This window comes from Pelophylax lessonae (assembly GCF_965119305.1).
Source record: "Pelophylax lessonae genome assembly, chromosome: 1".
NCBI classification, from domain to species: Eukaryota; Metazoa; Chordata; class Amphibia; order Anura; family Ranidae; genus Pelophylax; species Pelophylax lessonae.
Window position 1 is genome coordinate 299,886,081 of NC_138768.1, and position 27,778 is coordinate 299,913,858.

The window sequence follows — 27,778 nt, forward strand, 5'->3', positions numbered from 1 at the left end:
GGATTTTACTTTACTAAAAGCAATGTCTTCCAGAAAGAGAAGTGGGGAAGGGGTGGCACAGCAGGGAAGGGGCCTAGTGTCCCCACATCAGGATTGAACAGTTCTAGTTTGATTCCCGGTGTACTCAGCAGAGTTCCCAAGCTTTTCCCTTACACCCTCTACTAGAGCAGTTGATGTATTATGTATCACCCTGACAGATTGTTTATGCCTCCAAAGAGATTTTCTTTGCTATATCCAATGGAGGAAAAATTCAAAAGGAAATGGGGTATGCCATCTGTTGATGCTGCCATTTCTTCTGTGAATAAAAATGCAACCTGACCGCTGGAGAATGCTCAAGTCTTTAGAGACCCAGCTGATAAAAAGGTTCGCTGGGTTTTACTTAAACCTCTTTACAATGTCAAAACCAAATGGTAGAGGTAAGACCCATTATGGATCTCAAATCGCTGAACAAGTACCTGACCGTTCAATCGTTCTGGATGGAATCAGTTAGCCTATCTAGGAAGAGGAAATATTTTGGCCTCCATAGATGTCAAGGATGCATACCTCCATGTGCCAATCTTCGAGTCGCACCAGAGGTTTCTGCGGTTTACAGTAGGGCAGTGCCATTTTCAGTTCGTAGTTCTAACGATCAGTTTGGCTACAGCTTCCTGGGTATTTACAACAATCTTGGCCCCGGTGCTAGCTTTTCTAAGGTCCCAAAGGCATCTCTGTCATGGGTTACCTGGACGACCTACTGTTAAAGAATCGTTCAAAAAAAAAAAAAAGAATCGTTCAAGCTTAGTGCTGACTCAAGAAGTGTCCCGAACGATCCAGTTTCTAGAGCAGTGTTTCTCATCTCTGGTACTCAGGGCACATGAACAGGCCAGATTTTAAGTATTACCTTGGAGAGATGCAGACTAGAATACTGCAATCACTGAGCAGCAAATAATATCACATGTGAGGTATTTCAGTTTTAGTGCAAACCTGACCTGTTAGTGTGCCCTGAGGACCGGAGTTGGGAGACACTGTTCTAGAGGGTTTGGGTTAGATTATCAATCTAGAAAAATCCACCTTAAAGTCTGGTCAAGTCTTGGAATATCTGGGTCCAGTTCTTGACACAGTTCAGGCAAAAGTATTTTTGCCATCAAAAAAGGTTGTGGCCTTAAGAATCTTGGTTTGGTTCATAGAGAGAAAAAAGTTTCCCTCCATACAACTATGCATGAGGCTGTTGGGCAAAAAGGTAGCCTCCTTCGAGGCAGTCCCTTATGCTCAATTTCACTCCAGACTGTTTCAGAACAGTATTCTCTCTGCTTGGAACAAGAAGGTCCAAGCGTTGGATTTCCCTATGTCTCTTCCCCCGAGGGTCAGGCAGGATCTGTCTTAGTGGATGATTCTTGTCAACCTAAGCAAGGGAAAATCTTTTTTGACTCCTGCCCATCAGGGTGGCCCGTTTGACGCTGTGTCATTGGACAACTAGGTTGCAGGGGTGTCCTGTCAGGATTCAGTCAGACAATGCGACCCTGGTGGCTTATATAAACCATCAGTGGGCACCAGAAGCCAATTGGTTCAGAAAGAACTGAACCACATTCTGACATGAGCAGAGAGGTATGTTCCCTGTCTGTCAGCAGTATTCATCCCGGGTGTAGACCATTGGCAGGCAGACTTTTTAATTTTAGCAATTGTGTCCAGGAGAATGGCCCTGCATCCCGAAGTGTTTCAGCTGATCTGTCAATGTTGGAGTACCCCTGATGTAGATCTTTTGGCATCCAGGTTCAACAACAAGCTGAACAATTTTGTGTCCAGAACCAAGGATCCGATCGCTGTTGGAACAGATGCCTTAGTGACCCCTTGGTCACATTTCAGCCTGATGAATGCATTTCCTCTGATCCAACTTCTGCCACGGTTGTTGAGTACAATTTAGGTGGAAGGGAAGCTGGTGATCCTGGTGGCTCCTGCGTGGCCTAGGAGGCCTTGGTTCGCAGAGGTTGTGAGGTTAGCCATGGGAGAGCCATGGTTGCTTCCATGTCATCCAGATCTGCTCTCCCAAGGTCCCATATTCCATCCTGTTTTACGGTCACTGAATTTGACGGACTGGCTATTGAAACCAGAATCTTGTAGGATTGGGGGACCTCGGGCTCAGTTTTGGCTAGGTTGATTAATGTCAGGAAGCCCGTCTCTAGGAGAATTTATAGAATTTAGAAATTTTATATCTCTTGGTGTGAATCCAAAAAATGGCATCCTCGTAAGTATGTCATTTGTAGAATTCTTGCTATTCTTTAGGTAGGGGTGCTCTTAAAATTGGCATTAGGGACCATTAAAGGTCAAGTCTCAGCCTTGTCGTTTTTTTTCCAGAGACCTTTAGAGACGCACTCTTTGGTGAGGACATTTATGCAAGGTGTGGTTCGCATGGTTCCGCCAATTAATCCACCCCTGTGTCCTTTGGACCTGAATCTTGTACTCTTGGCACTGCAGAGGCAGCCTTTTGAACCTATCAGGCAGATTCCCTTGGTATTATTGGTAAGGAAATTGGTATTTTTTGGTTGCTATAACCTCAGCCAGGGGTTAGCGGCTCTTTCCTGTAGAGAGACATTTTTGATCCTTCATCAGGATTGTGTGGTCTTTCGGCCTCATCCATCCTTTTTGCCTAAAGTAGTATCAGGGTTTTACCTAAACCAGGATATTGTTCTGCCTTCCTTTTTTCCAAACCCTCAGACTCCAGAGGAAAGATTATTGGATTCACTATATGTGGTTCGTGCAGTTAAAGTCTATTTGAAGTCATCTGCACTAATCCGTAGTACCGATTCTTTTTTTGTGTTGCCAGAAGGGCCTAGAAAAGGCCAAGCGGCAACTACTTCCACTATCTCTAGGTGGATTTGTGAAGTCATTGCTCAAGCTTTATAGCTTAAAGGGTAAGGTTCCACCTTTTAAGTTAAAAACGCATTCTACCTGGAGTGCTTCTTGGGCAGTGCATCATAAAGTATCTATGGCTCAGATTTGCAAAAGCTGCTACATGGTCTTCAGTTCATACATTCACAAGGTTTTATCAAGGGGATGTTTGAGCCAGAGAAGGGGCTCAGTTTGGTATAGTGCTGCTTGCAACACGCTAATAAGTTCCTTTTGTTCTTTGCACAGGGGCAATTATGGGATTCTGTGTCCCCTCCTTTCAAGGGCATTGCTATAGGACATCCCTGATAGTCATTATTACCTGCTCTGTGTCCCGTGATGTACGATAAAGAAAATAGGATTTTTTCTACAGCTTACCTGTAAAATCCTTTTCCTGGAGTACATCACGGGACACAGAGGTCCCTCCCCTCTTTTCTGGGATCTTCCTTGCTTGCTTCAAAAACTGAGGTTCTTCCTGTATGGGAGGGGTTATATGGGATGAACTTCCTGTCTATTGGTTGCCAGTGTCCATTCCCCAAAAACTAGCGTATAACCCAGATAGTCATTATTACCTTGCTCTGTGTCAACACACAGCCATTAATGTCTCAACAGCTGGCAACAAAAATGAGTACACCCCTAAGTGAAAATGTCCAAATTGGGCGCAATTAGCCATTTACCTTGCCGGGTGTCATGAGAGTCATTAGTGTTACAAGCTCTTAGGTGGAAATGGGGAGCAGGTGTGTTTAAATTTGGTGTTATCGCTCACATTCTCTCATACTGGTCACTGGAAGTTCAACATGGCACCTCATGGGAAAGAACTCTATGAGGATCGGAAAAAAAGAAGTTGCTTTACATAAAGATGGCCTAGGTTATAGGAAGATTGCCAAGACCCTGAAACTGAACTGCAGCACAGTGACCAAGACCATACAGCGGTTTGGTTTAGCAGGACAGGTTCTTCTCAGAACAGGCCTCGCCGTGGATCGACGAAAGAAGTTGAGTGCACGTGCTTAGCGTCATATCCAGAGGTTGTCTTTGGGGAAAAGACGATTGAGTGCTGTCAGCATTGCTGCAGAGATTGAAGGGATGGGGGGTTAGCCTTTCAGGGCTCAGACTACATGCTGCACACCGCATCAAATTGGTCTGCATGGCTGTCATCCTAGAAGGAAGATGATGCATAAGAAAGCTTACAAACAGTTTGCTGAAGACAAGCAGTCTAAGGACATGGATTACTGGAACCATGTGCTGTGGTCTGATGAGACCAAGAAAAATGTATTTGGTTCAGATGGTGTCAAGTGAGGGTGGTGGCAATCAGGTGAGAAGTACAAAGACAAGTGTGTCTTGCCTACAGTCAAGCATGGTGGTGGGAGTGTCATGGTCTGGGGCTGCACGAGTGCTGCTGGCACTGGGGGGCTACAGTTCATTGAGGGAACCATGAATGCCACATGTATTGTGACATACTGAAGTAGAGCATGATTCCCTCCTTTCAGAAACTGTGTCCCAGGGCAGTATTCCAACATGAGAACGACCCCAAACACACCTCCAAGATGACCACTGCCTTGCTAAAGAAGCTGAGGGTAAAGGTGATGGACTGGCCAAGCATGTCTCCAGACCTAAACCCTATTGAGCATCTGTGGGGCATCCGCAGTTGGAAGGTGGAGGAGCGCAAGGTCTCTAACATCCACCAGCTCTGTGATTTTTTAATGGAAGAGTGGAAGAGGACTCCAGTGGCAACCTATGAACTCTAGTGAACTCAATGCCCAAGAGTGCTAAGGCAGTGCTGGAAAATAATGGTGGCCACACAAAATATTGACATTTGGGTCCAATTTGGACAATCCCACTTAGGGGTGTACTCACTTTTGTTGCCAGCGGTTTAAACATAAATGGATGTGGGTTGAGTTATTTTGAGGGGACAGCAAATTGACACTGTTATACAAGCTGTACACTCACTACTTTACATTGTAGCAAAGTGTATTTTCTTCAGTGTTGTCATATGAAAAGATATAATAAATTTGCAAAAATGTGAGGGGTGTACTCAATTTTTTGAGATGCTGTGTATGTATGTATATATATATTATTTATTTTTACATATATTCTCAATACTTGTAATGTTGCTGAAACTTGCTGTCCCCTGCTGCACAGTATTTACATCTGTCCAGTTACCGTTATTATACTTGTCATATTTCCCCCATTTATGGTGTTGCTGACATTTGTAGTCCCATGCTGCACACCTTGCATCCCATATGAGTGTCTACACTTTCTAAATATCAGAATTAAATTTATCTGTGTTCTATTTGTTGTAGTTCTCTCCCAGTCAGTGTTTGTCTTGTGTATCTTTACCTTTACTGCAGCAAGTTTTTTTTTTTTTTTACTTTATTTTACTGTATTTTATTCCATTGCATACTGCCATGTAATGATCTGGGAGTCGTTATTAGTCCCTCCCACCCCCTGCCCATTTGTCCTGCCCCTGACTCTCATATAAACCCCTTCCTATTGCACTTCTTTGGTTTGAAGAAGGAGCGACTGGACATGCCCTGAAACATGTTACCGCCCACTCTGATGTCACTTCCGGTTACCTGCATTCGATGCTGGCCCTGACAGCACGGATCTCCTTCCAGGATAAGAGACACAGTGTTTCCCACCGCTGGTCAGCTGGAATTTCTGTCTGCAGCTGTCTTTACTCCCAGGAGGAATCTCCCTGGACGTTATGGATTCATTGATATGCTTGTTTTTCACTTCATTTTGTAGTGTTTTAAACCCTTTCTGGTCATTAAAGAGTTTTATTACTGCACTTAGAAGCACCTTCTTCACTGCTTTGTTTTTCTTATAAAGTGTGCTTTCCTCTTCTGAAGTGCTGCTGTGGTACATTAATCACATTTCAAGAGCCAGTCATGTACTGTCTGTTAAAGTCTCCTTGTAATCCAGAGCGCCCTATTCTCCACACTCTATTAATGATTGTGTTGCATATTGCAGTACATTATCATTAAAACTGGACAACATTTAGGGGTTAATTTATAAAATCTTTGCTCTGCAATGTCTCAAGCAGCACCAGAATTTCCCTAATATGTTAATTTCCTGATGATGACCGTCAACTCCATTTAGTGGTCATAATGCCGTATTTTCCTGCTATATCCTGATGGGGAAATTGCATATTACATATTTCCTTAATAATATTGCGGCTCACTAATAAATTCTAAGCCTTCAAATCATGGTTAATAGGCCATACAAGCATTTGGCCATAAGTATGGTTTTACCTTAGTTGACTCCCACCAAAGGACTGTTATTGTTAACTGACCAGGATGTGGCCGAGCCCACTTTCTTCTCTATGATTGACCATTTCATTATATTCAAGTTACCAGAGCCAAAACTGGTGAGATCTTAGTCTCACATCAGAGCTGCCATGAGGCATGTGTCTGAACCTGGTCAGCCATTCCACGAAAAAGCAGGCAGGGACTCAATGGCGAAACAGCTTCTTTAGTTAAGTATAACTGTTATTAATATTTTCTTTATTTGTAAATTTGTTATTACTTTTAATAATGTTATACTTCTAAGTATTAGTGTGATCTCTCTTTGCACGTATTGAGCACAGCCACAAAACTGTGATGGAACATATCCTAATCTGGATCCTAATCTGGAAAATACTGCATTGTGGCCACTAGATGGGCCTGATGATCAAAGGAAATAAACATGTTGGAAAAATGATGATGATTATTTGTGGTGACTTTGCAAAAATCTATTGAAATCATTTTTTTTTTTTTTATACACAGACCCCATAATGTTTCCACAAGGTGCTCCTTTTGATGGCTGTGATGCAGACTGCATCATGCTGTTTTTGTATCAATCTTTTTGCCCTGCTTGAGTGCATTGGAGTGACCCTTGATTTTTTTGGAACACACATTATTTTATGTGGTGATTCCTTAAATAGAAACTGCCCAGTTCCACTCCCTACCTCTAAAATGTGTGACCTATAAAACCTACTTAGAATCTGTGGTAATACTCTGTACAACATTTTTCATCTTCACAAGGAGATTACAATCTTTCTTTGTAAATAAAGAATGAGTCTGTCTGCTCGCTCCCTTTTGAATTGCCTCCTAGGGATTCCATGCACCAAATATGCAAAAAAAAAAATTGAATATTTAAAAGCATGAAATTCTGCGCACCAAATCTTTTTAGTTGGTATATAGGCTCTCAGAAAAAAAACAGCGTAATTGTATTTTTTTCTGAAATTGCCTTCTAAAAAAGATGAGATTCTGAGCAGCAAAGAGGTATCATTTTAATATAGTGGGTGTAAAAAATAACATTTTCTCATTGGTTATTTCTGGCTGAAATATGACTTCTCCCTACTTCTGATAAAATTGCCTTATACAGGGGCATAACTACAGGGGTTGCCGGGGTTGCAATTGCATGCTCCAGGGGGCCTGTGCTGCTCCCCTGTACACCTGGATAGGAGGGGCGGTGGGGGGAGCATGTAGAGAAATCACTGTCCTCCTTTTTCCTCCTGTACCTGCAGGAGGAAAATGGAGGAGATTGGTTCCTCTGTATGCTGCCCCTGCCGCTCCTCCTATCCAGTTCACTTGTGTTCTGCTGTCTCTGGGCCCCTGTGTGCTCCCCTGATCCCCCCCCCCCCCCCACTGTGCTGCCGGGTTCCTCCCTTCCATAATCATAGTCAGTGAAATTGTAAAAAAATGAAATAAAATGATAAGAAATAATAAAATTAAAATACCAAAAAATAAATACTATTGACACCAGTGGGTGAACTTCCAGGATCGCACAGGACACACTTGCGACTGGGCCCTGGCATTCCACCACCGTGGGGAGGCCCCAAGATGGAAGGAAGGGGGCTGTTGCAGGACCGTAAAAAAGAGCCCCGCAATGAGAGTAAAGGGCCCTAGGATCAGTGGGCAGAGCCCCAGGCCTCATGGTTTCTTGCACGGGGCCCTGAAGGTTCTAGTTACGCCTGTGGCCTTATACAATAGTATGCGGTACTTTGCTGCAAACAAAGGGCAGCTTTTGCAGTGACATTGACAGATTTCTGCTGTTGCTGACCCCATAAACCTAAAACAACAAAAATGAACAAAAATGAAACCGCTCAAGCACCAAATTAAATTGGGGAAAAAAACAACCATAAGCACTAAAAGCAAAATATCCTTTGTTTTTTTTTTTTTTTACATAAACACAAAAATAAAAAAGACATGAATACAAAGTGAAATTAAAAAAAAATGAAACCATCAAAACACCTCCAAAGAAAACTAAAAAGGGGAACAGCAGCAACTGTTACGGACACAAACAGAAAAAAGTAGTCCTAAAAATGACTGTTGGGGCTTACCAAATCGCAGTGAATGCAGATGGGCTTACACTCTGCTTTCCTTTGCCCCAGAAACTGCAATTTACTGCAACATTTCAGTGACTTTATACAGCACTGAATATACTCCTGTATATAGCAGCAATGTATATCTCTTAGTAGCACACTATCCTAACAATTCTCACCTTGAAAGTACTGTCAACTGCCCCTCATTTTCACTGAACTCCAACACACTGACAAAGGACTGCTGGGAAAGCGGTCTTTTATAGTGTGTGGAATGGGGGTTTAACCAAAAAGAGTTTATTGCAAACGAGTTAGTCTCTATGGGTTATGTATATTTTCTCTTATTTTGTAGCATATTTCGTTGTTGAATCCCTACATCCAAGAGTAGTTTATCTTCATATATTTATATTCTAGATTGACAATTGTAATAGTTTGTTTACCAGTAATAAGAGGACTTGAGGGATGCCTTATATCTGGACATTGCTCCTTCTGACAGGTAGAGGAAGGGTTTTATTCATTTCTAAACTGTTTTGCTTCTCTTTTGTATTCATCACTGTGCAACAAAGACAATAAATCTTCTTACACAGGAATAACAAACTATTCACAAGTCACATAATCGTAATAGCAAAAAGTGATATTAACTGTGTATGTATAACATATACTTGAAATCTATAAACAATTGAGATTCTATTCAAAGTGTGAAAATCCTTAAATTAATTGCTTCCCATCTCGCCTATTGAAAAATGACAGCCGAGTGGGAGCTCTGGCTTCCTGGGTGGACGTCACATGATGTCTTCCCATGATCATGCCTCACAGGCCGCGCTCCAGCATGATCTGTCACCCACTGCGTCCACCAGTGGGCATCAGTACAGCAGTGTACCGGACCGCTGCTGCTACCATGTGATCGCTGTGCCCAATCACAGCAGATTACATGACAATTGTACACAATGATTGGCTTCCATTCATACCATCCATAGTGTACTATTGTGTTGATCTCTGTGATTGTCACAGGGATCAAATGGTATAGACAGCGCCAACCACAGCCCATTATCACCGTTCTAAACATAATGTTTAAACAAAAAAAAAAATCCTGATCACCTCATCAGGATACTACAATGTTACCATGGTAAAACTGTACTAAATAAATGGAATAAAAAAGAAAAAAATACTTTCAAAAATTAAAAAAAAATTGTAAATCTTTTTTTTTCACATACTGTCACCAGTCAGTGTCCCTGATCACCACCACACTAGTTATATGACGACATTGTACTGCACTGGTGACAGTATTTAAAAAAAAAATATTATTTCTCTAGCGCTCATCGACAGACGTAGTCCTCGGTGATACACCACCTTCGGGTTATGTTACCTCCGCAGGAGCAGGACTAGACAGGAAATTAAAAAGCTCTGGCCACACCCTAGGGGCAGTCCCAGAGGGTATATCCTCTCTCTCTCTGCCTCAGCAAATCAGTTATTTTCTGTCTAGTTAGGAGTAAGGACCTAGATACCTTGCTGGGATCTTAGGTCCTGGCAAGAATTTTTTTCTAAAAGGATTTTTAGACAGCTTTTTTTCTCCAGTGTTCCTGTGAGATCTTCAAGCAAGAAAGCTGAACTGGGCGACGGGCTGGATGTTGAGATCCGGTGGTCACCCCAGTTCAGCCTACGAGCGCGTGCAGGCCATAGCTCCGCGCTGGGTCGGCCGCGACAAAGTCCCATTAAAAGGACTGAACCCGCGAGTTAAACGTCTCGCTGAAACGCCAAAGACCATGAGTCACGGCGTCCGTATCGGTCGACAGCCCTCCCGCCCCGGTGGAGAGGGGTACTGTCAGGAGTTGGTGCCCGCCTGGTTCCGGTATGGTGAGTAGTATGTTCCCCCTTTTTCCCTGACGGGTTTTGTGGTGAACGCGGGCCCCTCTCTGTATGGTAAGAAAGAGCTCTTTCTATCCTATAACATGTCACAAATCCTCCTACTTTGAGTGTGATTTTATGTGTGCAAAAAGCCAGGAGGCTTGGTTTGGGAGCTAACAATCTATTGTATACATGTTTTAAAGATGTAATCTGTGGCATTCTGGGAATCTTATGGGTTAAGTATAAGCTACCTACCAGTCAGAAGCCACGGACATGTAGACTGCCTTCCAAATCAGATCTCCAGCTATTAGCAGGCCTCCCGAACGACCATGCGGTCCGCCAGGGCCGGTACCGCCAACCACGCCATATCCCCATGCAGAGAGAGTGTTGTGTGCCCTGCAGCACACCGCTAGTCAGCACAGGCCGCCGCCATTTTTTTTGCTGGATCGCACGAGCCGCCATTTTGGCGTAGCCTCGTGTCTCCAGCATGGGGGCGGCCATGTTTGAGGTGATCCTACACCTCGTGGAGCTTGGGGGAGGCGCCGGAAGGCGTGCAGAGGGGCGGAGCCGCCTCCCTTCTTCCTGGGCAGCCAGCCAAAAGACTTCCTGTTTGTCAAGACAGCGCTGTAAGCTGTTGCAGTTTTACTCTGAGCATCAAGTGGTGAGCCTGGGGGTCTATCTCTCTCTCTCTCTCGATCGATAGGGATCCCTAGCAGGTAACACTAAGGGGCTTTTTGTGGCGCTGGGGGTCAGAAAAGAAAAAAAAAAAAAAAAAGTTTTTTTCTTTTGAATTATATTATCCAGGAAGTAACTGGAGCTATCATGGACCCTGCCACACATATTCCCCCACCTGTTTCCCTCGAGGGGGCCTCGGGACCCGCCGGTGCACAGAGTATAGAATCATTTACAGCAATTTTGGAGTCTATGGTGGCTCGGGTGGAGGCGGCCTGTCAGGGACGGGGGTCAAGGAAGCGACCCCCGCCTACCCCTATACCATCTGATACCTCTGACTCAGATTCAGAGATGGTCACGGCAGTTGCAGGTTCCTCTGCAAGGGCTGTTATCCCAGGTAAAGCCCCCTCAGACAGTGAGGAGGACGCTTCTTCTCCTGCTATAATTCAGGAAGAAGCATTGGTGGACGCACTAGTTGTGGCAGTGCAAGAAACCTTAAAACTTGAGGCTTTACCGGCAGAGGCAACTGAAACAGAGAGGCCTTTCGGTACTAATAAGCCCATCAAGATGGCGAAGGCTTTTCCGGTACCTAAATGTTTTGGTAATCAGATTAAAGGAGAATGGGAGCATTCTAAATGTACCTTTTACTATTTCCAAGCGTATTGCTAGACGCTATCCGTTTGAGGAATCCATCATTAAGAAATGGACGGTACCACCAGTCGTGGATCCGCCTATTTCCAGGCTGAATAAAGCCACGGTTATTCCAGTGGAGGACACTTCGTCCTTTAAGGATCCGGTGGATCGAAAGATAGAAGCAGAGTCCCGCACTATCTTTTCTCTGATAGGGTCAGCATTTAGACCAGTAATTGTTATTGGTCTAGTTTCCCAGACACTTACGGAATGGGCGAAAATAGTACGCCAAGATCTTAGGGGAAAAGATATTCCCCAGGAGACATCTGATTTGATGGAACAGATCATACAAGGGCTACGGTTTATCTGTGACGCAGCCTTGGACACAACTCCCTTATTAGGGCATGCATCTAAGTTAGCAGTGATCCTCAGACGTGTGCTGTGGTTAAAATGCTGGTCAGCTGACCTAGGTTCCAAAAAGACCTTGACCAATCTCCCTTTTCAGGGGAATCGTCTATTTGGGGCCAACCTAGATGAAATCATTAAGGATGCCACTGGGGGCAAGAGCACTTTCTTGCCACAGGCTGCAAAAGCTAAGGGACCTCGCAACAAGCGAGGACCTTTCTTTACCGCCCATAAAGGGCGCCCGGCTGGTACTAGCGGGAAAGGCAAGACTCCTCCAGGAGGATTCAAGAAGGGCTGGTCGGACAAGCAGAGGACCAACCCAGCCAATCCCGAAGCAAAGGAGTACACAGCCTGAAGGTGCGCCCCCACCCGGTTTCAGGGTGGGGGGACGTTTTCACCGGTATTCAGGACATCAGATCGAGCATCAACCACTACTACCGGTGCGATTCTTCCCTTCCAACATTTAAGTACCACAGGAAGCGGTAGTTACCGTTCCCTGAATAGATCTTTTCCTTTACCCTTTCCTAAGATTAGTCCCGATACCTCACAGGAATCGGATCTGGTTGACCAGATAGGCCAAGTAGCCTCTAGTCGGGTGACTTCGGTCCCTGAGGTTCAACCAGAAAAGATCACCCTTCCTGATAACTATCAGGTATCTGATAAATGTGTGGAAACAGAAAACGACCAGACTTTCTCGGATGGTCGGGGCCAGATAGCTCTAGGGACGCCTGGTTCAGATCCAATCAGCGCCAGTGGTCCTAGAAATTCTAGGCTGGCCTCCTCAAGCCGGCCTGGCCGACTTGGACATGCTAGTCGCAGACGTTCCGTGGGAACTTCGTCTCAGGGAGTGTCTGTGGTCTCAAGGACCAAGTTACCTTCGTGCTTTACAGTCGCTGGTTTTAATGGCCTGGCCATTGAGACCCAAGTACTGAAGGACAGAGGTTTGTCTACTTCTGTCATTCCTACCCTTATTAAAGCAAGGAAAGCGACTTCCAGCAAAGTCTATTATCAAACATGGAAGACTTATATTGCGTGGTGCGAATCTTTAGGATTTCCTCCACGTACCTATTCGGTCTCTCGAATATTGGCCTTTTTGCAACAAGGGGTTGAGCAGAAGCTAGCCTTGAGCACCATCAAGGGTCAAGTTTCAGCATTAGCAATCTTCTTTCAGAAGCCGTTAGCTACCAAATCCTTGGTGCGGAATTTCATCCAGGGGGTGCGGCACCTGGCTCCTCCAGTCCGCGCGCCCTTACCGCCCTGGGATCTTAATTTGGTTTTGTCGGTTCTACAGAAACCTCCTTTTGAAAACATCAGGGAGATTCCCTTGCTTACTTTATCCCAGAAGGTGGCCTTCTTGGTGGCTATTACTTCTGCTCGCAGGGTGTCAGAACTGGCTGCATTATCATGCCAGTCCCCATACCTAGTGATTCATAGGGATAAGGTAGTACTTCATCCTAAGCCATCTTTTCTTCCTAAGGTGGTTTCAGATTTTCATCTGAATGAAGATATTGTACTACCTTCCTTGTGTCCTCAGCCCAAGCATCATCGGGAACATGCGTTGCATTCCTTAGATGTGGTTCGGGCAATCAGGGTATACCTGAAAGCTACGGAATCATTCCGTAAGACGGATTCACTTTTTGTGATCACGGATGGCCCCAGAAAGGGTTTGCCTGCATCTGCCGCAACCATTGCCAAATGGATTAGACAGACGGTGGTACAGGCTTATTCTATTAAGGGTCAGAGTCCTCCGTTCCCTGTTAGGGCGCACTCCACTCGAGCGCTCAGTACTTCCTGGGCCTTTCGCCATCAGGCGTCAGTGGTCCAGGTATGTAAGGCGGCCACCTGGTCGTCGGTACATACCTTTACAAAATTCTATAAAATTGATGTGACGGCATCGGCGGATGCCTCATTTGGCCGCAAGGTGTTGCAGGCCGCAATTTGAGGAGACCGGTGGTCTACCTCGAGGGTTTTTTTCTGTTTGAAAATTTTTTTGTTGAGTCTCATCATTAAGGATGAGCATTGTAAACTTCTAGTTGGCACCGGTTGGGCCTTCTAGATTGGGATTTGATTTCCATTTTCCCACCCCTCAGTTGTGATACTGCTCTGGGACGTCCCGAAGGTGGTGTATCACCGAGGACTACGTCTGTCGATGAGCGCTAGAGAAAAATGGATTTTTGTAAAATCTTACCGTAAAATCCTTTTCTCTTAGCTCATCGACAGACGTAGTCCCCGCCCCTCTGTTTTGGAGTTGGGTTGGGTTAAATTCTCTAAGCACTGCTTTTTCACATAACTGATTTGCTGAGGCAGAGAGAGAGAGGATATACCCTCTGGGACTGCCCCTAGGGTGTGGCCAGAGCTTTTTAATTTCCTGTCTAGTCCTGCTCCTGCGGAGGTAACATAACCCGAAGGTGGTGTATCACCGAGGACTACGTCTGTCGATGAGCTAAGAGAAAAGGATTTTACGGTAAGATTTTACAAAAATCCATTTTTTTTACTTTTCAAATTTTCAAAAAGATTGTAACAAAAAAGTATAACTTCACAAAAACTCACCATGCCGCCTACTAAATACCTTGGAATGTCTACTTTTCAAAAAGGAGTCATTTAGTGGGTATTTATACTGTCCTGGCTTTTTTTGGGCCTCAAGAGATGAGAGTACAGTACAGTCAGTACATCAGGATTGATACATTTTTACAGTTTATACACCATAGTTTGTGGACTATATAACTATCCTACATACTAAATAATATACATTGATTTGAGTTATTTTCACCAAAGAAATGTAGCAGTATACAATTTGGCCTAAATCTTTGAAGAAAAATTACTTATCTGCAAAACAGAAATGAAGAATAACTTTTTTTCTTTTTTTTTCAAAATTTCCAGTCTTTTTTTTTTGTTTATTTAGAAAAAATAAAAAAACCCATTGGTGATAAAATACAGCCAAAATAAATGTGTTATTTGTGTGAAAAAAAATGATAAAATTTTCCTTTGAGTAAGTGTTGCATTACCACGCAATTGTCATTCAAAGTGCGACAGCACTGAAAGCTGAAAATTGGCCTGGGCAGGAAGGAGTAAAAGTACCCGGTATTGAAGTGTTTAAACACAAGGTGTATATATTCTGCACTTGGCTGAGTGGCTTAAACTTTATTTATAGAATAAACAATATTATTTTGTAACTTGTGTACAAATAATTTGTCAAAAATAAATTTGCATGCACAAATGGCTGCTGAATGGTTGTTGGAAATTTGTGAATAATTCTGAAATGTTTAGATTATTTTGAGTCCCATTGTAGTTTATACTCAGAGAATTATTCCGCATTTTGTTGGAGGAAGACAAAATTAGATGCATAGTACCAATAGTCTGGTATTTCAGTGAACACACACCATATCCTACAATTATCAGCTTTGTGAATAATCAGAGAAGAAAGCAAGTTTCCAAAGCTTTGTGGGTAACATAGCATATGATAGGTTTCTGAACATCGGACAAGTGAAAAGGACATCTCATTGTGCCCAGTAATTACAGCTAGATGGACATTATTATAAACAGCTTCCGTTGGAACGGATATAACAGCATCTGAGAGTGGACAGCAGATCTTCACAGAGGATAGCATAAAATGCACAACACAGTTGTGATCATTCCATTACTGTGAAATTGTTTGAAAAACATAGTGCCTCAAAGGCACCTTAGTTTGTTGTATAATCCCATAACTGTATTCGATGGATATATTCCTTTATTGATCCAGATTCTCCCCATTAGGATTTTAATCTAGGAGACACCTAAATAAAGAGGGGAAAAATCAGATTAATTTCAACATAGAGTTCTCTGCATGATAACCTACAGTATGTACAGATCACATTTTTTGAGTTCACATTGTAAAAGATTTTGTCAAGTGCATGTTTATTTTCCTCGGTCCTTGTCTGTATGGCTCTCTAGTTTGTCAACTTTTCTTTATCCTTTTATGGCTAGCATTACTTTCTGACAGAGTATAACAAAAAAAGCACTTCTAATACAGGTGTATCTCAAAAAATTAGAATATCATCAAAAAGTGAAGCTCGTGTAATATATAGATTAATTACACACAGTGATATTTCAAGCACTTCTTTCTTTTAGATTTGATGATTATTGCTTACAGCTAGGCAAAACCCAAAATTCAGTATCTCAGAAAATTAGAATTAAAGACCATAAGACCAATAAAAATTGGATTTTTTTCTTACCGTAAAATGCTTTTCTCTTAAGTTCATTGACAGATGCAGTCTATGATCTTCATATCAGTAGGGTTATGCTGCCCCCTACAGGAGTAGGACACTAGGCAGAAAAAAGTTCTGGCTACGCCTATGGGCAGTCCCAGGGGGTATATCCTCTCTCCCTGCTATAGGATGTCAGTTTTGTATCTAAGCAGTGTCAGAGAAAATAATACTAACCCAACTCAAAATAGAGGGGTGGGTACTGCGTCCATCAATGAACTTAAGAGAAAAGGATTTTACGGTAAGACAAAAATCCAATTTTCTCTATCATTCATTGACGGACGCAGTCTCTGATCTTCATATCAGCAGGGACGTCCTAATGCGGTGCCATAAAATGAGGGGTGGGAACAGCAGAATAAAAGGTCCCCAAGGCTAAACCATAGCAAACCAGGCAACATAGGACTCATCAGAACAGCAAGATAAGACCCACCTGAAAAAAAACATTAAACACCCTTAAGGGAGACTAAAACACCCTTAAATGGCAGCCTGCAAAACTTTGTGGCCAAAAGAGGCATCTGCAGATGCCAGCAAATCCACCTTGTAAAACTTTGGGAAAGTATGAACAGACGACCAGGTAGCCGCTTTGCAAACCTGAAGCACAGATGCCTGATGGCTAAAAGCCCAGGAAACACTAAGCGCCCGAGTAGAATGTGCCTTAACAGGGAAAGGTGGAACCTGACCCTTAATTGAATATGTCTGATCCATCTGGAGATCGTCGCAGCAGACACAGGCAGCCCTTTCTTAGGTCCATCCATGAGTACAAAGAGCGAATCTGACTTTCGAAAAGACTCAGTAGCCGACAAATACACCCTGATTGCCCAAACCACATCCAAAGTATGTAGTGCAATTTCTTTAGGATGTTTAAGCTTAGGAAACAAAAGAGGGCAGAACAATGTCCTCATTTAGGTGGAAACTGGAAACCACCTTCGGAAGGAAGGACGGATCCGGACAAAATATCAATTTATCCCTGTGAACCACCATATAGGGAGAACGACAGGATAACGCCGCCAGTTCTGACACCCTGCACGCAGAAGTAATAGCCACCAAAAAGGCCATCTTCTGGGATAGGGTAAGCAGGGGAATCTCCCAAATACTTTCAAAAGGAGACTTCTGGAGAACCGACAGCACCAAATTAAGGTCCCAAGGTGGCAACGGATGTCGCACCGGAGATGCCAAGTGTCGCACCCCGTGGATAAAGTAACATACCAGGGAATGTGTGGCTAGTGGCCTTTGGAAGAAAATTGCCATAGCCGAAACCTGACCCTTGATGGTACTTAAGGACAATTTTTGATCAACTCCCCGTTGAAGGAAAGCCAACATCCGAGCCACCGAGTAAGAGTGAGGGGGAACCCCAAGGGACTCACACCACGCAATATACGACTTTCACGTATGGTGATAGATCTTCCTAGAAGTCGCCTTTCTCGCTTTTAGCAGAGTGGGCATCACTGAAGCAGACAATCCCCTGTCCTTCAGCACCTGGCTTTCAACAGCCAGGCCGTCAAAGCCAACGACTGTAAAGCAGGATTGAAGATTGGCCCTTGAGAGAGTAAATCCTCCCTAAGAGGAAGTCCCCAAGGAGTGTCTGCGACTAGCCTGACCAGGTCGGCGTACCAAGCTCGGAGAGGCCAGTCCGGAGCCACAAGTATGACCAGAATCCCTTCCGCCTTAATCCTGCGAAAAAGTCTTGGCAGCAACTTGAGTGGAGAAAAAGGCATACATCAGCTGATACTGACCCCATGGAGTCACCAGCGCACCTGCAGCGTCTGCAGAGGATCCTATAAATGAGCCACAAACCTCTGCACTTTTCTGTTGGCCTGAGACGCCAACATATCCACATCTGGAGTGCCCCAACAAAGGCACAACTGCTGGAACACCTCCGGATGGAGAGACCATTCCGCTGCATCCAAAGCCTGGCGACTGAGGATATCTGCCTGTTAATTTTCCACTCCTGGAATGTAAACAGCGGAGAGAGCTGGAACAAAGCGTTCCGCCCATCTAAGTATGCCTGCCACTTCCAAGTCCGCAAGGACACTTTTGGTGCTCCCTTGGTCATTGACATAAGCCACGGCTGTGACATTGTCTAAATAAATGCGCACGGACAGCCCTGAAGGTACTCCGTCCAGTGGACTAGGCAAAGTCTGATCGCTCTCAGCTACAGAACATTGATCGGTAACCTGGATTCTTCCAGGGACCAAACTCCTTGAGCAGACAACCTGCCGAGAACCCCTGCCCATCCGGACAGACTGGCATCTGTGGTGACAATCGTCCAGTATATAGGGAGGAAAGATTTTCCTTGCGTGAGCATCGGGGACTGAAGCCACCAGATCAGGGACTCCCTGGTCACCTGGCTCAGCCGGATCTGATTGTCCAGGCAATTTGGATTCTTGTTCCATTTGAGAAGGATTTCCTTCTGCAGGATCCACGTGTGGAATTGAGCAAAAGGGACCGCCTCAAAGGACGACACCATCAGTCCCAGAACTCTCATACAGGTCCGAAGGGACGACCATTTGCAAGACAGCAATAGCTGAATCGCAGTCTGGAGTTTTTCCAGAGGAATAAACACCCTGGCTGAGGACGAGTCCAAAGTCAGTCCCAGTTAGTCCAGTCTCATGGAAGGGACCAGGGACGACTTCCGAAGGTTCAGGATCCACCCGAACTCCTCCAGAGTTCTCATAGTGATCTCCAAATTGGTCACCAGCACCATGGGAGACTCCGCACGGAAAAGCAGATCGTCCAGGTAACCCAGGACCAACATCCCCCTCTGGCGTAACAACGCCAGGACCGGAGCCAACACCTACGTGAAGACCCAACGAGCAGAGGAGAGACCAAAGGGTAACGCCACAAATTGATAATGATCCTCTCTAAGCGCAAAAACCGTTGGTATTCTGCACATGTTGGAATGTGAAGGTAGGCATCTTTGGTGTCTATGGAGGCCAAGAAATCCCCCTGATGCAGGGAGGCGACCACCGTGCAAACTGATTCCATCTTGAATTTGTGAACTCGCACAAAGCCTTGTACCTGGGATAGCCACGGGTCCGGGAACCGGCAAAGGCATCTCCCCACCCCAGATACAGGTGAGGGCGCACCTTCAGGCTGAAGGGGCCTTGTCCTCAGGTCTGGAGAAACTCGATTTTTGTTTGCCAGACCGGGGTCATTTGGAACTCCCCGAGGGGGCCTTGAAGGACTTTGCCTTTTCGGCTGACCCTGAGGGACGAAAAAACTTCTTGTGTGCTGAAAAATGAGGGACCCCGTCTGCACCGCGGTTCCTTACCCTTGTTAGCCTATGGGAGAAAGGTACTCTTACCCCCTGTGAGACCTTTGATAATGTCATCCAAGGTAGCCCCAAACAGGCGATCTCCTTAAAAAGGTAGATCAGTCAAGGCCTTCTTTGAGGTCCAATCCGCAGACCAGCACTTTAGTCAAAGTATACGCCGGAGGACCACTGCCGAAACCGATAGTCGGGCCAATATGGGAGCAGTATCCAGTGCAGCATCACAAGCAAATTGCAGCCCCTGGTCCAACAGCTCCGCAAAAGCAGGTGGGAGAGGTTTCCCCTCCAGGTCACGGCGTAGCAACTTAGCCCATTCAGTCAAGGTTTGTGATACAAGAGCAACGGTAAACGCCGGTCCTAGTGCAGACCCCGCCAGGGAGTACATATTGCGGGCCACAGACTCCGCCTTTGTATCCTGGGGATCCTTAAATGACGGGGAATCCTTCACTGGGATCATGGTAGCTTTATTCAGTCTTGAGACCGGAGGGTCCACCGTAGGTGACACAGTCCACTTTTTTTATAAAGGACTCCTCAAAGGGGTAGCATCTAGCAATCCGCTTAGGTACCCCAGGGGAACGCTTTGGGCGGTCCCATTCTTTTTTGACCATGTTGTCAAAATACGCTGGAGATTGGAAAACTTTTGCCACTCTAAATGGCCTGTGAGTGCCAAACGTAACCTGCGCCTCTGTCGCAGTCGCAGCTTCGTCCTCCATTTTTAGGGTCTCACGCATGAATACAACCAGTGGAGGTAGAGATGTCATCCTCACTATCAGAGGAGACAGGGAGCGAGGTAGTAAACCCGGCAGGGAGCCCATGTCTGTGGTGGCTGAATCAGATTCAGAATCTGACACATCAGATGAGGCCGGAGTAGGCGGAGTGCACTTTTTTGGCACCTCGCCCCTTAAAGGCCACCTCCCCCCCGGGACACAAAAGATTCCAGGACTGCCAACAGTGCATCTATGGATATCTGGGAACCTGGAGGGCCATGCGGCCTCCTTGAGGGGGTCAGGTGGGTACACATGTTCTGCAGAATCCATGTTGCACCAGGGGAACCCGTCAGCAAAAAAGTTGAATTTTTCTTTTTTTTTTTAAACGTCCCACCGCGCTACAGCACACCCAAGAGGTCAGGCAGAGAGCACTAAAGACCCCCAGCAGAGAGAGAGAGACCCCCCAAACTCACCCCCCTACAGCCAAGATGCACCAGGAGGACCAGAAACATCTGCACAGCACATGTCCTGCAGCGATCTCGATCCTGAAAGAAAGATCTGAGGATCAGCACTAGGGTATAGGGAGGGGCTCCTTCAGAAAAAAACACCTCCAGGAACTCCCAAAACATGGCCACCAGTGATTCCTATTAGAAATCCACAGCGAAATGGCTGTCGGGTGTACTAATAGGGCCGCTGAATTTTGCAGAGCACATATACTACAAGAAAATGGCGGTCCCGCGTGGCCCGCGGAGCTACTGAGGATCCTCGTGGGGACCCCCCAGCCTCCTGGATGGGATTGACAGGAAGGGGGTCCTGGGAGTGACAGGTAAAAACCCCCTGCACGATCGTTCGTCCGACGCCACCGGCGCACCCCCTGCCCCACCTGCGGCCTAACGCTCGGTCCCAATCCCCGGGAGTAGTTACAACCATCCTACAAGTGAGAGGAGGGGCAGGTAGGTGGGGGTGCGTGACAGGACAGAGGGGAACCCGGGGTTGTGAGGGTCCGACCGTCCTAGGGAGGGGCCCGCGTCCACCCCAAAATCCGTCAGGGGAAGAGGGGGGAACATTTACTCACCATACCAGGAACAGGCGGACGCCATGCCCTGACAGAACACCTCTCCATCGAAGTGTGGGTGCTGTCGGCCAATAGGAACGCTGCGACTCAGGCCTAGACCTGGTCGTATGCAACCTGGTGAAATGTTTAACTCGTGGGGCCAGTCCCTGTCCAGTGGGACTATGTAGCGACCGACCTAGCATGGAGTTGAGGTCTGTGCGCGCTTGCTGGCTGGCTGGGGTGACCACTGGATCTATATATCCAGCCCATCGCCCAGATCCGGCTTAGTTGCTTGTAGATCTCACAGGAAAAAAATCCGGAGAAAAGCTAACTAGAAAAAACTATCTAAAAAAACTTTGCTAGGACCAGAGATCCCAGCAAGGAACTAGGTCCTTAGAATGACAGAGCCACCTGCTTTTGTAAACAAACAGGCGGGTCTTCTGTCAGAGAGGCAGGGAAAGATTGTGTAATTCAGCTAAGCTAGATCACGGATATCTGCCTGCCTCTGTCCAACCCATCCCCCCACACAGTTAGTAAGCACAATAGGCAACACATTTAACCCTTTGATCACCACCAGTGTTAACCCCTTGCCTGCCAGTGTCATTTATACAGCAACAGTGCATATTATTTAGCACTGATTACTGAATTAATGTCACTGGTCCCCAAAAAATATCAGTTAGGTGTCTAATCTGTTCACGACAATGTCACAGTCCCAATAAAAATCACTGATCGCCGCCGTTACTAACAAAAAATAAATAAATAACTAAAAAGTCCATAAATCTATCCCATAGTTTGTAAACGCTATAACTTTTTAACTATTAATAATAGCTTTTTGGGATTTTCTTTACCAAAAGTATGTAGCAGAATACAAATTGGCCTAAACTGATAAAAAAAATGAGATTTTTAAAAAAAAAATTATTTGGAATGTTTTATAGCAGAAAGTATAATATATTGTGTTTTTTTCCAAATTGTCGCTCTTTTTTTAAATTTTTTTGTTTATAGCGCAAAATCTAAAAACCGCAGAGGTGATCAAATAGCACCAAAAGAAAGCTCTATTTGTGGGGAATAAAGGACATAAATTGTATTTGGGTAAGGCGTCGCACGACCGTGCAATTGTCAGTTAAGACAACGCAGTGCCGTATCGCAAAAAAAATGGCCTGGTCATTAAGTGGGTAAAACCTTCCGGAGCTGAAGTGGTTAGGCTGGTCGGCAGAGCAAAGCATGAAATGCTCTATAATTTCCTGGTAGAGGACTGCGCTGACTTGTTAAAATACAGTGGATCAACACCAGCAGATGGCATGGGTCCCCAAATCATCAATAACTGTGGAATCTTCACACTGCACCTCATGCAACTTGTATTCTGTGGCTCTCCACTCTTCCTCCAGACTTTGGGTCCATGATTTCAAAATGAAATGCAAAATCTACTTTCATCCGAAAAGAGCACTTTGGACCACTGAGCAATATCTCCCCCAATGGTCTTTACTTCACAATCCTCCCAAGCCAGCAGTTATTCCTATTGCTTGCACACCTTTTTCTACCACAATTTGTCTTCCACTCAACTTTCCAATAATATGCTTGGACACAGCACTCTGTGAACAGCCAGCTTCTTTAGCAACGACCTTTTGTGAGGTTGTCAATGACTGTCTTCTGGGCAACTGTTAAGTCAGAAGTCTTCCCTATGATTGTGTAACCTACTGAACCAGACTGAGATCATTTAAAGGCTCAGGAAACCTTTACAGGTGTTTTGAGTTAATAACTGAGTGTGACACCATGAGTCTACAATATTGAACTTTTTCACAATATTCTAATTTTCTGAGATACTAAATTGTAGGTGTTCACTAGCCTGTAATCCATAATCATCAAAATTAAAAGAAATAAATGCATAAGGTATATCACTCTGTGTGTCTAACAAATCTATATAATATGAGTTTAACTTTTTGAAGTGAATTACCAAAATAAATGAACCTTTTGATGATATTCTAATTTCTTGAGATGCACCTGTATATACCTTATGATCATGGCTATTAAGTAATGACTCGTTTGCTTAGAAGCATGAGAAATTCACAGTGGGGAGCTGCCATCTTTAATATACCCATTTACTGGACACCATCATCTGAAAAGGACACCTCGTTGTGCCCAGTTATTACAGCTAGATGGACATTATTACAAACAGCTTCTGTTGGAACTGATATACCAGCATCTGAGAGTGGACAGCAGATATTCACAGAGGATAGCATAAAATGCACAACGTGGTTGTGATCATTCCATTACTGTGAAAGTGTTTGAAAAACATAGTGCCTCAAAGACACCTTAGCTTGTTGTATAATCCCATAACTTTATTCGATGGATGTATTCCTTTATTGATCCAGATTCTCCCCAACATCTAGTAGCCTGATAACATTTTGCCTTTTGTTCTTGTCTGTGGGCAACAAAAATTACAAACCTATTTATTTCAAGTTATCAAATTCTAAATCGGCATGCTGTTTGTTGTTGGATGACACTAATTTCTTCAAACTGAAAACATTATATATATTCCTTTTAAATACTTGCATGGTGTCATTCGCTAAATTTGACTTGTGACTCCTGATTAAAAAAAAAAAAAGCCTACCACTGTCAGATGTCCATTCTTGGCTTTGTACACCTTTGACTCGTTCCCTGATGTAAAATCGATAGCCCCTTTCCTGCCTTGGAATTGAAATGCCGTGCTAGAAGAAAAAAATGCATTAGGATACTATCAGAATGAACAATAACTTCCTTGGAGCTGTCAATACAATAAAAGTTTGTGAATAATTTATAGAAAGACTATATGGCAGATAATAGAAACAAATTTAATATATGTTTTACCTTCCATGGTTTATCTTGATTGCATCTTGCTTAGAAGCCAGCATGACCAGCTTAGTGGCAACTTCAATAATATGATCACACTGTAATAAAACATCTCCCTGCAATGAAAAAAAAGGGAGGCCAGCGCTAGTAGTGAAACTTGGAAAACAATATTGAGTTACCATAATGTTTAAAAGATTTAGTCATACCCTTTTGTATCAATCTCCCATTACCCTTCCTCCTGTGTTGTCTCTGCCTCTCCTACCCTTGATAGTCTTCCTTGTTTTCCTCACCCTACCCTGGCTTTTCCCAGTCTCTATCCCCTACCATTTTTTACATTAACTATACTCTTTGCTCCCCTCTTTCTCCACACCCACATTTTCTTCTGCCTAATCAGCGGTTCAGACACCCTATCCACTATTCCAAGCCCATAAGGCCCTGTTGTGCGATTTCAGATGTGACTTGAGTCACACAGAATTGTATGACAATAAAAATAACATTGCTTTCAATGGTGCCCGTTCACATCAATGCAACCCAGGACGGTGAGATTTCAGAAAAGGTTCCTGGCAATGAAAGGAGCAGCTGCCCTCAAGCTCCAGGTGGGTACAGTGTTAATCTGAGTCATCTGAGTACAAGGGAAGGGGGAAGGGAGAAAAACTAAAGCCCCCTACACACGCAACGATTATCGGTCGACCGATCGTCCTTCAGAAGTGATGTCATGTGTTGGGTTGCTTTCTTTGTGTTCTTTCTTCACTGAGCATGCCCAGACTTGCTCATCAGATTTTTCCCTGTCGAAATCTGTACTGACTGCACGAAAATCGGCCGTTGTGTTGACGGCCAACAAAAATTTTATAGTCTGCACACCAGATTTTTTTCAGCCGAAAAATCGGAGTTGGTTGTCGGAAGCATCATACTAACAAGCCGAAAATCGGCAGATCGGTCGCCGGGCGAAAATTCCCTGCCAATTTTCAACACGTGTGTACGGGGCTTTAGTCACAGACCTCCACTCTTCTTCTCAGATCCCCTTAGCCTTCTCCCTTTCTTAGGCTAGGTGCTAGGTGTGTGTTGCAGGAACGTGCGCAAATTGCATGTGTTCCTGCAACACACAAAAACCCACAGTTACATAGTTACATAGTTAGTGAGGCTGAAAAAAGACACAAGTCCATCCAGTTCAACCTATGATGTGTGTGTGTTTGCTTTTAACCGTACATTGTATACCCCTGTATATTGTGGTCTTTAAGGTGTCCATCCAATAGTTTTTTGAAACTATCAAGGCTCTCCGCTGATACGACTGCTTGCGGAAGAGAATTCCACATCCTTACCGCTCTTACAGTCAAGAACCCCTTATGCACTTTAAGGTTAAACCGCCTTTCCTCAAGTTTTAGTGAGTGGCCACGTGTCTTATTGTATTCCCTTACTCTGAATAGTTTGTTCCTTATGCTAGGGTCGCCAGTACAGTATTTGTACATTGATATCATATCCCCCTCAATCGTCTCTTTTCCAGAGAGAATAAGTTCAGTGCTTGTAGTCTTTCCTCATAGCTGATGTCCTCCATTCCCCTAATTATTTTTGTTGCCCTTCTCTGGACTTTCTCCAGTTCCAGCACATCCTTCCTGAGGACCGGTGCCCAGAACTGGACAGCATACTCCAGATGTGGCCGGACCAGAGTTTTGTAGAGTGGAAGAATAATCTCTTTATTTCTGGAGTGAATCCCCTTTTTTATACATCCCAGTATTCTGTTGGCTTTGCTTGCAGCAGCTTGGCATTGCATGCCACTTCCAAGCCTGTTGTCTACCAGTACCCCCAGGTCCCTTTCCATCCTAGACTCACCCAGAGGTTCCCCCCCAAGTGAGTAGCTTGCTTTCTGGTTACTGGCCCCCAAGTGCATTACTTTACATTTTTCTACATTATATCTCATCTGCCATGTAGTTGCCCACCCCGTTATTTTGTTCAGGTCTGCTTGCAAGATTTCCACATCCTGCATAGAAGATATTGGCAAGCCTAATTTAGTATCATCTGCAAATACTGAGATTGTACTAGATATCCCCTCCTCTAGATCATTTATGAATAAATTAAACAGGATTGGTCCCAGGACAGAACCCTGGGGGACCCCACTTTCCACACCCGCCCAATCAGAGTACTCCCCATTAATCACCACCCTCTGGACTCTCCCCTGGAGCCAGTTCTCTATCCAGGTACTCACCTTATGATCCATACCTACCTTCCTTAGTTTGTACAGTAAGCGTTTGTGGGGAACGGTGTCAAAGGCCTTTGCAAAGTCCAGGTACACCACATCCACAGGCTTACCTTTATCTAGGTGGCTGCTCACTTCATCGTAGAAGGTTAATAGATTGGTTTGGCATGAACGATTTTTCATGAATCCATGCTGATTACTACTTATAATACCGTTTTCATTACTAAAGTCTTGTATGTGGTCCCTTATCATCCCCTCCAAAATTTTGCAGACTACTGATGTTAGGCTGACCGGCCTATAGTTACCCGGGATATATCTCGGCCCCTTTTTAAATATTGGTACCACGTTGGCTTTTTTCCAATCAGCTGGCACCATACCTGTCTGTAAACTATCCTTAAAGATCAAGAATAAAGGTCTGGCAATCACCTGGCTGAGCTCATTAAGAACCCTTGGGTGCAAGCCATCCGGTCCCGGGGATTTATTTATGTTAAGTTTCTCTAGTTTAGCTCTAAGTCTATCCTCTGTTAGCCATGGCGGCACTTCCTGAGGTGTATTATTTAGTTCGGCCTTACAAGCTGGGTTAGTGTAGCCCCCCGATTCCTTTGTGAAGACTGAAGAAAAGAAATTATTTAACACTTCCGCCTTTTCTCTGTCCTCAGTGGCCATTTTTCCTTTATCATCTTTTATGGGGCCAATGTGTTCTGGCCTCGCTTTCTTACTGTTTATATACTTAAAGAACTTCTTGGGGTTCTTTTTACTCTCCTCCGCTATATGTCTCTCGTGTTCTATTTTAGCCGCCCTGATTTCATCTTTACATTTCTTATTACACTCTTTGTAGTGCTTAAATGCTGCCAATGACCCCTCAGTCTTGTATTTTTTGAAGGCCTTTTCTTTAGCTCTAATATACATTTTTATGTTGGAGTTTAGCCACCCAGGGTTTAGTTTTGCTCTTTTAAATTTATTTCCCTGTGGAATGCACTGGCCAATCCCTTTGTTAAGTATGCTCTTGAAGCACTCCCATTTTTCCTCCGTGTTCTTTGTTCCCAGGGTTCTATCCCATTTGATATTTTCTAGCAGCGAGCGCAGTTTAGGGAAATTGGCTCTTTTGAAATTCAGCGGCTTAATATTACCCTTGTGTTTCCTATTACTGTAATTAATACTGAAACCAATTGACCTATGGTCACTGTTCCCTAAGTTGTCCCGTATTTCTATATCCGTGAGCAGGTCTGTATTGTTGGTAATCAGTAGGTCAAGTACCGCATTGTTTCTTGTCGGTGCATTCACCATCTGACCCATGAAATTGTCCTGCAAAACATTTAGGAACTGTCGAGCCTTGGCTGAATGCGCGGTTCCTTCTGCCCAGTCTATATCAGGATAATTAAAGTCCCCCATTATAATGACATTTCCCATCCTTGCTGCCAATCCTATCTGTAACATGAGGTCCACCTCACCCTCCTCCCTCTGGTTTGGGGGCCTATAGCATACGCCCAATATTACCTTCCCCACCGTGCCTTCCCTTTGAAGCTCTACCCATAGGGATTCTGCTTCGTCCATAGCTCCATTATTAATATCATCCCTCATATTTACCTGTATACTGTTCTTAATATACAAACATACCCCTCCCCCTTTTTTACCCTCTCTATCTCTGCGATAAAGGGAATACCCCTGAATGGTCGCCATCCAGTCATGAGAGCAGTCCTTTTGCAGATGTGTGATGGTGCTAATAATTTCTAGGGTTGCATTCAGCGGGGGGGGGGGGGGGGTGGCGGGGG

The 27,778-nt window shown here is 44.5% G+C and overlaps 1 protein-coding gene across 1 annotated transcript in view; it reads right to left on the bottom strand.

The window, feature by feature from the left end:
• Nucleotides 1-15,167: 15,167 nt before the first annotated feature.
• Nucleotides 15,168-27,778, bottom strand: part of MYO1H (myosin IH) — a gene marked incomplete at its 5' end in the record, with an annotated part of 168,547 nt that continues 155,936 nt past the window's right edge. The window contains 3 exons of the mRNA XM_082244127.1: nt 15,168-15,489; nt 23,598-23,694; nt 23,834-23,931. Coding sequence (XP_082100253.1) covers nt 15,466-15,489; nt 23,598-23,694; nt 23,834-23,931 — 219 coding nt within the window. The 3' untranslated portion in view covers nt 15,168-15,465. The remainder of the gene's footprint in view (nt 15,490-23,597; nt 23,695-23,833; nt 23,932-27,778) is intronic.